This window comes from Thamnophis elegans, chromosome 12 (assembly GCF_009769535.1).
Source record: "Thamnophis elegans isolate rThaEle1 chromosome 12, rThaEle1.pri, whole genome shotgun sequence".
Classification (NCBI taxonomy): Eukaryota; Metazoa; Chordata; class Lepidosauria; order Squamata; family Colubridae; genus Thamnophis; species Thamnophis elegans.
The window spans coordinates 4,988,208-4,999,003 of record NC_045552.1 but is presented as its reverse complement, the minus strand read 5'-3'; the positions used below and the strand labels follow the sequence as shown (position 1 = coordinate 4,999,003).

At 46.7% G+C, this 10,796-nt stretch overlaps 1 protein-coding gene across 2 annotated transcripts; it reads right to left on the bottom strand.

The window, feature by feature from the left end:
• Positions 1-902: 902 nt before the first annotated feature.
• RABAC1 (Rab acceptor 1) lies at positions 903-8,442 on the bottom strand. Of its 2 annotated transcripts, none has more exons than XM_032228685.1 (6): positions 8,357-8,442; positions 7,078-7,177; positions 6,127-6,339; positions 3,804-3,901; positions 2,728-2,829; positions 903-1,415 (listed from the first exon to the last, which is right to left on the bottom strand). In XM_032228685.1, the coding sequence occupies exons 2-6, from the start codon at positions 7,155-7,157 to the stop codon at positions 1,327-1,329; spliced, it is 582 nt and encodes a 193-aa protein (XP_032084576.1). In that variant the 5' UTR covers positions 7,158-7,177; positions 8,357-8,442; the 3' UTR covers positions 903-1,326. The 2 variants fall into 2 exon arrangements, with proteins under 2 accessions (XP_032084576.1, XP_032084577.1); XM_032228686.1 differs by lacking the exon at positions 8,357-8,442 and adding an exon at positions 8,242-8,350.
• Positions 8,443-10,796: the final 2,354 nt, after the last annotated feature.

Here is a 10,796-nt window from a genome sequence, read left to right as displayed (position 1 = left end):
CTCTTGTGATGAGCCGATAGACAGAGAAAGGAAGCAGTATGCCTCCTCCCATATTTGGGCATACCAGGGGTTGTGACACTAAATATGTGTGTGTGTGTGTGTGTGTGTGTGTGTGTGTTTCAAGCAAATGTGGTACACAGATGTCTTAACTCTCTGGGAAAAATACTGCGGGGGTATGATACTTCTAACACCCCTTGGGGAGGGGGTGTTCTGTTAAGATACAGCCTGTTGTGCCTTAAAATGGCTTCTGCTGTACTGCTGTAAAATGGCTCCTACTGCACAGTGTAGTAGAATTGCCACGGTAATGGCTTCACAGCAGGGGTGGGTTGCTGCCGGCATCACTGCCGGTTCGGTGTGCAAAAAATTACTGCCAGCGGCCGACAGGCCACAACAGGTCACTAAATGAAACTGTTGCAAGTCGAGAGCTACCCGTATGCTCCATCGAGGCAGTGATACTGCAGAGGAGACTTAACGGGAGCTTTAAAAAAAAATAAGAAGATCTCTTCTGTACATTTTGAAACTATTTCCATAAGAGAAGATGCCTCTTCGTTATGTCCCGTGTGAACCAGCCTTAACGATGCTTCGAATATCAAAACGCCCCCAAGCTATTAAAAACGAGCCGATGTCAGGCGCCTGGATTAATTTACTGAAGGGTCACAGTGAAGAGACCCAGCTTGATGGCTTTGCTCTTCCGATATCCCATCTCTGGCAGATCAACGCGGGCAGCCGTGGCACAACGCCTGCGAGATGTCATTTTGACGCAGCGGCGCTGAATAAGCTGCAGACCTTCGGAGTCTGGGAACTGAGCGGTGTCATCAGGTATATAAGGCTTGAGGTCATCCTGTGGGTCACTGCAACCTTGGGCGGTTACACGCGTTAAAACACTCACAAGGAGGCATGGATTAATGTCACCGTTTTCTTTAATGCAGCCGATCAGAGGCAGGAGGAGGGAGGAGGTTTTCTGCATGGGGGGGCTTCTAAGCTACGGGGAAAGCAAGGAGGAGATCTAAAAACTTACAGAGGGGAGAATCTCGCAGCGGCATTCTACTACATACGCAATGAAAAAATAAAAAAAAACCACGGCTACTGGGAATTAGACCTTCAGAGATGGAGAAATATCTAAAAAAAAAAAAATCAGAAACGGAAGGACATCCTCGATATAGGGGAGCCAGGGGGAGTTTTCAAGGTTCGGGAGGCATTGCAGTTTAAGTCGGCATCTCAACCTGGAATGAAATAGCAGCGATTGGGATACGCAGGCAATGTAACAGCCAATGAATGCGGGAGGGGAGAGGGGAGATGGGCTTGAGAGGAGGTTCTGCAGCTTTTTTACACCGGCTCCATCTGCAGCTCATCGGTCTCGGCGGATTCCAGTTCGTGGAAGGCGGCGTGGGAACCAATGACCACCAAGGTGGCGCCTGCAGAGAACGACAGGAGAAATCCGTGGGAAAGGAGGCCACGGGGCGATCTAGCTCGTCCCCGTCTCGGGTTCACAGCGATGGGACTTTTCGTCTTAAGAGCTCCTAAGGATCTCTTAGGGCAGGGCGGGGGGGGGGGGGGAGGAGGTCAAACTTGATTTCATTGAGGGTTGCATCAGGATTGTGTTTGACCTCGGGGGGGGGGGGGCAGGCATGGCTGGGATGGGCAGGGTCAGGGTAGGCGTGGCCAGCTGGATGTCACTCACGTCAGGGGCACCTGTGGTGTCCAAGTGCTAAGGCAGGACTTTCCTGAGTCCCTCCCTCTCTCTCAATATATTCTCCTTCCTTCTCTTCTTTTTCCTTCCTTCTTTTTCTTCCCTTTTCCTTCTCCTTTCTTCTTCCTTCCCCTCTTTCCTTATTTTTCCTTCCTTGCTCTCTTCCCGTCTTCCCTTCTTTTTCTTTCCTCTTTCCCTTTCCCCTTTCCTGTCCTTCCCTGCACGCTCATTCCCAGGGCGGCCCCGGGAGCCAGATCTAAGCATCCCAAGGGCCAGATCCGGCCCGTGGGCCTTGAGTTTGACACCCCTGCCTTAGGGTAAAAAAACTGGATGAACCCGAGTAGGAAAGGAAGGGAAGATTCAAACACACAGTGTGATAAAATAGAATCCCAGAAAGCAGGATTTAATGGGGCTGCAGTTCCAGAGATGGAGCTTTGTAAAGTTAAGTCCTTCACCCCTTTTTCACAGAGAAACCAGCATAGGTGCTCTTCTGCAAGGAAGAAGCAACAGGAGGAGAAAATTGGAACACTTAATTTTACAATTAGGCTTGCAATGGTTGCTGTGGCAACAATGAAAATACCCAAAGCCCTAATTACGGACCGTCAACGGTAATCAAAACTGGATTAAGGCCATCAAACACGCATGGTTCAAAATATGAGCAAAGACAGAGGAGTAATGATAATAGAGAATATTTGTAGCTCAAGAGTTGAACTGAGGAGACCTTGATGCTCTCTGAGCTTGGTGGTTTTCTGCTAGCACTGATGATGTTACCTAGTTTGGGAACGAAACGTCTGCAAGAAAACCACCAAGCTCAGAGAGCACCAGGGACCCCACTGATGTTCTCCTCCTCCTCCTCTTCCTCCTCACTTTCTCCTTCTCCTCCAACCTGCAAACCCCACTCCCTTCTAGCACTGATGATATTACCTAGTTTGGGAACGAAACGTCTGCAAGAAACCCTCCAAACTCAGAGAGCCCCCAAGGAGCCTGTAGCCAGAGGAGGGCAGTCCACCCGGAACGGCGTTTTCCTGTTTACTCACCCAGAACCCAAAAGACGGCTGAGCCAGCGCCCGCCAGCCAGAAGAAAGGAAAAGAGACAGCTCCGGCCAGACTGTATTGATGGGCTGTGCTGAGTTCTCGCCCTGGAGGGAAAGACAGTTCAAGTAGAAAGCAGGCTGGGCTTCAATTGTTAAAAAAAGAGAGGGAGGGGGGGAAGGAGAGGGAGAGGGAGAGAGAGGGGGGGGAGAGGGGGAGAAAGAGAGGAAGGGAGGGAGAGGGAGAGAGAGAGGGAGACGGAGAGGGGGAGAGAGAGAGAGAGAAGGGGGCAGCCTTGAATGCTTGACTGAAGAGATGCCAGCTTTTGAAGTCAAATCTTTGCTTTCTGTGGTTTAGAAATACATGAGAAGGCTGAAGCCTAGCAAAGTATGGAAATTTGTGCAAGATGGACACTGTTCTTGTTGGTACAGCACCATCTGCTGGTTATTCTTGGAACTCTTGGAGCTTTCGAAGACTTTTATTGTCAAGATGAGGTGGCAGGCTGAACCAAAGTAGTAGGCCTTAAGCCTGAACCAAACTAGGGTCTCATGATATTAAGCTTTAACTGTTCATATATAGAAATTGCAAAGGTTTGCTTTTAGGAAGTCTGCACATGAAATCTGCTGAAGCAAAGTCTCTATTTTAATGTATCTGCTGGCTTGACTGTAAATCTGTCTGGAAGACACATTTTAGTTCCTCAAAATGTATGCTATGTTTGACCGTTGGCTGACTATGTATTATAACTTCCTGTAGGCATAATATTGCTGTAACTCAAGGGCAAATCTTGAGGGGTGTATCCAAAACTAACAGATGGCTTTAGCTAAAAGCTAAAAACTATAAAAGGAATTTCCTGCTGTCATTCGGGGTTCAGGCCATTGCTTCTGAACTTGCGCAATAAACTTTTTCCTTCTCTGAAGAGCTGGCTTCTGTGTCCTGTCTTTTCCACAACAAAGAGAATGCTTTTTAAGTTTGCTAGCTAATGCAGGGGTCTCCAACCGTGGCAACTTGAAGCCTGGAGGACTTCAGCTCCCAGAATTCCCCATCCAGCAAAGCCCCGTGGGAGCAAAAGATTGCTACTTACCAAGAAGAACAAGCTGTGACTGTTGGGTCTTCAAGTACATGATGTAACAGGCCCCGAAGAACACCGCAAGCGCAATCAGAAGTAAAGGTGAGGTGATGCTGACAGGTGGGAAGGAAAGACCAGTGGGGTTAAATGCAAACAACATGGAGGAGCCCACTAATTTTCTTGCTAATTCCATGGAATTAAAATTGAATTAATAAAAAGCTGGCTAAACCCATTGCAACTAAGAATGGAAGACTTTTGTACATATACAAAAATAGAATAAAATAGAGTAGAATAGAACAGAATAACAGAATTGGAAGGGACCTTGGAGGTCTTCTAGTCCAACCCCCTGCTCAGGCAGGAAACCCTATACCACTTCAGACAAACGGATATCCAATCTCTTCTTAAAAACCTCCTGTGTTGGAGTACCCACAGCTTCTGGTGGCAAGTTGTTCCACTGATTGATTGTTCTCACTGTCAGGAAATTCCTCCTTAGTTCTAAGTTGCTTCTCCTCTTGATTAGTTTCCACCCATTACTTCTTGCTTTGCCCTCAGGTGCTTTGGAGAATAGCTTGACTCCCTCTTCTTTGGGGCAGCCCCTGAGATCTCGAAACACAGCTACCTTATCACCCCTGGTCGTTCTTTTCATCAAACTAGTCATACCCAGTTCCTGCAACCGTTCTTCCTATGTTTTAGCCTCCAGTCCCCTAATCACTACTTGTATATTTGGGTTAATTAATTAATCCCTTTACAGGTTTCCTTGGTGGCTATTTTCTACATTTTCTGCAAACTAAAATTGTATATGCCTGGGAACAAAAGGTGGATTATTTACTAGGCCCTGAATGCTCCCTAATGTGCCTGAGTACAGGCCACTCAGAATCCTTTTAGCAATAGCAGTTAGACTTATATACCGCTTCATAGGGCTTTCAGCCCTCTCTAAGCGGTTTACAGAGTCAGCATATTGCCCCCAACAACAATCCGGGTCCTCATTTTACCCACCTCGGAAGGATGGAAGGCTGAGTCAACCCTGAGCCGGTGAGATTTGAACAGCCGAACTGCAGAACTGCAGTCAGCTGAAGTAGCCTGCAGTGCTGCATTTAACCACTGCACCACCTTGGCTCTTCATGACAAAGGTTTGACCCTTCCTCATCCCCTTAGGCACAGACGCCCGTGAGCATAGAATGGGACTCTTCTGCTGATCTCTTTGGGTCTTTCACATACAGCTGACAGCACACAGGCGCAAACTACGGGAGGGAACATAGGGGAACACATTTCCCATTTGTTCTCCCCCACAATTGGGGGCTGGAAGCGTCTTCTTGAAATGCATGTGTCGAAGGAGCAGAGTTTTGAGTGCACGGTCGGGACTGCCAAAGGTGGTTCAAGGGATTGCCCCGGGCTTCGGGGACTTTCACTGCACAAATGAAGGTCTGTGAGCTGTGGTGGTGCAGTGGCTAGAGTGCAGTACTGCAGGCTACTTCTGCCGACTGCCATCTGCCTGCAATTTAGCAGTTCGAATCTCACCAGGCTCAAGGTTGACTCAGCCTTCCATCTTTCCGAGGTGGGTAAAATGAGGACCCAGATTGTTGGGGGCAAGAGGCTGACTCTGAAAACTGCTTAGAGAGGGTTGTAAAACACTGTAAAGCTGTCAGGGTAATGATGATTTAATAGCTGACCGGCTGCTCTAAGGCTGTAAACCAGGATGATGAAATGGGAATGAGTCAGCAGGGTTACTGCCACTTTAAGAAGCTGTATATATAAGAGAGGCCATGTGAGGGCATCTCTTTCTCTCTCTCCTCGTTTACTTCTCTCCATTGTAGTTCTCCATGTAGAATTGAAGATTGATTGCTTGCCTAGTATTTTCCTGACACGTGTATATATGTATATATAAGTCCTGTATTTAAACCACAGTTTGAAAGACAAAACCTCTGTGTACTGTATTTTGCTGCTGGGTTGTCTCAAAACAGTAGTCACGCTGTGCACACTCTGACAAAAGTGGTATATAATAGCAATAGCAATAGCAGTTAGACTTATATACCGCTTCATAGGACTTTTAGCCCTCTCTAAGCGGTTTACAGAGTCAGCATATCGCCCCCACAGTCTGGGTCCTCATTTCACGCACCTCGGAAGGATGGAAGGCTGGGTCAACCTTGAGCCGGTGAGATTTGAACCGCCGAACTGCAGATAACAGTCAGCTGAAGTGGCCTGCAGTACTGCACCCTAACCACTGCGCCACCTCGGCTCTAAGTAAGTGCTATTGCTATCCTCAGTGATATTTGCAGCACAGAATCAGGAGAATTCCTCATCCCCACAAGTAAACAAAGAAGCAGTGAACTCTACTTACAGGCAATAGACGATAAGTCCTAGGAAGACAAAGACGTAATTGCTCTGGAAATATTCCACGTTGCGGACAAGCCGTTTACACAGCACCCCAAAATTCTGAGGCTTCGCAAAACGCCTCTGGTCCACAAAGTTGGCCCAGGGGCGAATGGTAGCCCGACGCTGATCTAGCCATTCCTTGGCTGGGCCTTGGGGCAAGAGTGCTGGGATGTTGATCCTAGAAAGGACACAAAGTCAGAAGGGCACGAAAGAATTAGAAGAATGGTCTTCACATAAACATGGGGGGGAGAAGGGAGGGGGAATCCAGCTGCCTTTTGAAAAGCAACTTTGGGACCGCCATGACCTGGTGACTATGTCCATAGACGTGTCAGTTCCCCAGCTATTTTTAAAAAGCAGTGTTCCAACTCTGTTGTCCTCAAGAGTGTTAAATTACAATTCCTCTTAAGGAATTTCACTCAGACAAATTGGCCATCAACAGGCACATAGAGATAAACAACATTTATATACCATTCAAAAGAGACAATCCAATGCCAAAAAGGAAACAAAAAGACCCAAACATCTTCTCACCAGCAATCAACACCCAGTTGAACAGAAATTAACACCAACATTAACATTGGACCAACAGTCAAAAAAACACAATACCCCAATCAAGGAACTACCAACCCAGATAAACAGCAGTAAACAACAATCTAATCAAGGAACCATCAACTCCACTCCCACCAACAATGAAGGGCAAGCCATTAGTATATAAAATGAAAGCAAATCCTATTCCCTTCTAGCACTGATGATGCTACCTAGTTGGTAATGAAACGTCTGCAAGAAAACAACCAAGCTCAGACAGCATCAAGGACCCCACAATGCCTCTTAGCTGTGATGGCTGGGGAGGATAGGAGTTGTATTCAACACTTTAAGGGTATCCGGCTAGAAAAAGCAAAATGATCTTGTCATAACTTACTTGTTGCTCAACAACGCTCCAGTTGTCTCGACCTCAGTGGCTGCATTAAAGAGATGTTCTGATCCAGTTTTACCAGCCATGGTAAATTAAGACGGAGAAGCTGTATAGAAAGAGAGATAAGGGAGTCAGGCACAACGATGGTTGGTTGAGACTCAAAACTGACTCTCATGGTATTATCTAGAGATATCCAGAAGATCATGTCATAAATATATATTTGGATATAGAAGGAGAACTCTGCTCACTCAAAGTCATTCAACTGGCTTTTATATCTAAGGCAGGAGTAGAACTCACTGCCTCCGATGATTGGCCCAAAGTCCCCCAGCCGGCTTTCATACCTAAGGCAGGACTAGAACTCACAATCTCCTGGTGATTGGCGCAAAGTCCCCCAGCTGGCTTTCATGCCTAAGGCGGGACTAGAACTCACCATCTCCTGGTGATGGCCCAAAGTCCCCCAGTTGGCTTTCATGTGTAAGGTGGGACTAGAACTCACTATCTCCTGGTGATTGGCCCACAGTCACCCAGCCAGCTTTCATGCCTAAGGAAGGACTAGAACTCACAATCTCCTGGTGATTGGCCCAAAGTCCCCTGGCTGGCTTTCATGCCTAAGGAAGGACTAGAACTCACCATCTCCTGGTGATTGGCCCAAAGTCACCCAGCCAGCTTTCATGCCTAAGGCAGGACTAGAACTCACCACCTCCTGGTGATTGGCCCAAAGTCCCCCGGGGTGGCTTTCATACCTAAGGCTGAACCAGAATTTACTGAACCCCCCCCCCCCCCCGTTTCTAGCCTGGTGCCTCCACCATTACACCATATCATTGCACTAAAATAAAACATAAAACACATCATTTTATAATGTCTTGTGTCTTTACTAAATATCCCTCATCTTCTTTCCTTGCCCTTCCTCTCTCTTTCAAGCACCCTCCCTTTTAGAAACAGCTAACACGGGCGTCTCTCGCAGCCTTTATCAGGCCAGCGCTGGAGACTGGATGCTGCCTCCCGCCCCATCCTGGCACAAATGGTGCCTTCGCCCCTCTCTCAGGATGATGAGCCCATATGGGGCGCCCCAACTAGACCGAGCTCCTAATTCGGCTGCCCCGTGAATCCAGCATCGGGTGTATCTCCCAGGTTTCCCGTCCGCAAAAGAACTTGGCCGCCGCGTAAAACCTTTTCTCCTCCCGGGCATCCGCGACCTGGGACAAAAAAAAGCGCCCCCTGCGATGCTGCGCGGTCCAGCTTCTCCTGCATCCGGGGTTGCCCCTGGCAACAGAACCTCGCTCACCTCCAACGGACCCCAATCCAGCTCCTAGGCGGAAGCGGCCGGTCTGCGTGGCAAGGATAGGGCGGGCAGGAGCGCGGATGTTTACATTCCTAGGCGCGGAGCCTACTGGGTAATAGAGTCTTTTGTGGCCGCCTACTGGCGAGCTCAGTCATTTGCATCCATAGCCGTGTTTTTTTGTTTTTGTTTTGTTCTAAATCTATACTTTTTTTGGCGGCGGGGGGGGCGGTATGTTTATTGGCTGTGTTTAATGCATAGTGGGGAAAATAACGGGATCACGCCTTTCCCCCCAGCCAGCTGCTCTTAGCTTGGAAGTTATACTGACTGGGGATGATGGATGGTGTAGTCTTCTGCACATCTGCAAATAATACTGGTCCAGATCTGGCATTGATTACAGCAACTGTTAGCAATGATATTTCAGTTCGCTGACTTTGGCAAACCACATATTTTGGTTCCCCGGGACTCCGCTTCCTATTCTGCATCCTGGTTAAATAGTTACTGACTTTCAATCTTAAAGCCAACACACCATGCATGCTAAAATGCTAAAAGATTGGCTCTAATGAGTTGTTAGTTATAAATCCTTATTTTTATAACGGCTAGATTACGCTTGACTAAGGAAGTGTCTCAGTTCTGCATTTTGTTGTACAAATTCAGACAGTTGCAATATGGTTAGGAAAATCTTGCCGTTATTTTTCCAGTCAGCAGATGAAATCTGTTTTGCTTTCTTGTCAAGAAAACCAGAACAAAAATTTGTTAGGCTTCCTGATTCACAAATGCAGCAGAGACATTGTACAGTGGTGTTTCTAAGTCCCCAGGTTTAATATGTACAGATGGAGCAACTCCCAGAATTTCCCAGTCAGCCATACTGGGGAATTTGGGGAATTGAAGTCCATACGTCTTAAAGTTGCTGAAATTGGGGGTGGGTGGGTGGGTAAAACATTAACGTATACTAAAGCATGCGGGATGTGATGGCTCAGTGGTTAAGACACTAAGTTTGTCAATCAGAAAGGTTGGTAGTTTGGCGGTTCGAATCCCTAGCTCTGCTTAAAGGAGTGAGCTCCCGTTACTTGTCCCAGCTTCTGCCAACCTAGCAATTCGAAAGCACTTAAAATGCAAGTAGAAAAATAAGGACCACCTTTGGTGGGAAGGCAACAGCGTCCCATGCGCCTTTGGCGTTTAGTCATGCCGGCCACATGTCCACGGAGACATCTTCGTACAGCACTGGCTCTTCAGCTTTGAAATGCAGATGAGTACTGCCCCCTAGAGTCGGGAACGACTGGCACATATATGCGAGGGGAACCTTTACCTTTATACGAAAGCAACAAAAAATTGGAAGACGTTTGATAGCTTTTTTTCTTGCAAATTGTATTAAAAGGCAGAGCTATATCCAGAACTTTTCATCGGCTGCCAAACAATGTAGACGGATGTAGGTTTTTAGGCTGGAGTGAGATTGTGCCCCAGGAGAAATTGATGACTGGCAAATCCTAGAAATGGAGGCAGTATGCATCAAGGGTGTCCAACCTTGGTGACTTTAAGACTTGTGGACTTCAATTCCCAGAATTCCCCAGCATATAGCTGGCTGGGGAATCCTGGGAGTTGAAGTCCGTAGGTCTTAAAGGTGCCAAGATTGGAAACTCCTGTACTACAGCATGGTTTTCTGCAAAATTCATGCCAATATATGTAGATCCAAGGATGGGTGGATAGCACTGTAACTACATTCTGGGAAAAAGCCAATAATCAAAGGAGCTGACACCCTGCTTAAAACCCCCAGTCTTAATATAGGAATACCCCAACAATCAATGCTCATAATGGAGTTTATGAGCCCTGACTGTAATACAATGCAGAGTTACTGTACTTAGCAAACTCCACTGAACTCAGCGATGTTTCCTCCTAATTGCATACTTTCCTGTTATAAAGGCTTTTCGGATTTTTCAGCCAGCAGAAATGCAGTTGCTACCTTTTCTTGATATGCAAAAGTATAGATATTTATATATCTATAAATGGAAGCAGTAAGCTTCCTCCCATATTTGGGTTTACCAGGGGTTGTGACTCTAATTACATACCTATTTCCCTGGCTCATCTGATAACAGGAGGAGAACCTTGTGGCTTAGTGGTTAACACATCTGCCTAATATGTAATACAGCCCAGGTTCGAATCCCAGTAAAGGTATGGCTAGCTGATGAGAGCTAAATAGCTTGAAATAGATCTATACTAGTCTCCCTTTATTTATTTATCAGCACAAATACAACACATTTATATATCTATTTATACAAATGTATAGCTATGCAAATACTATACAGTGACTCCTTGACTTAGGCCCATAATTGGGCCCAAAATTTCTATTGCATGGTGAGACAGGTGTTAAGTGAATTTTGTCCCGTTTTATGACCTTTCTTGCCAAGGTTGTTAAGTGAATCACTGCAGTTGTTAAGTGAATTTGGCT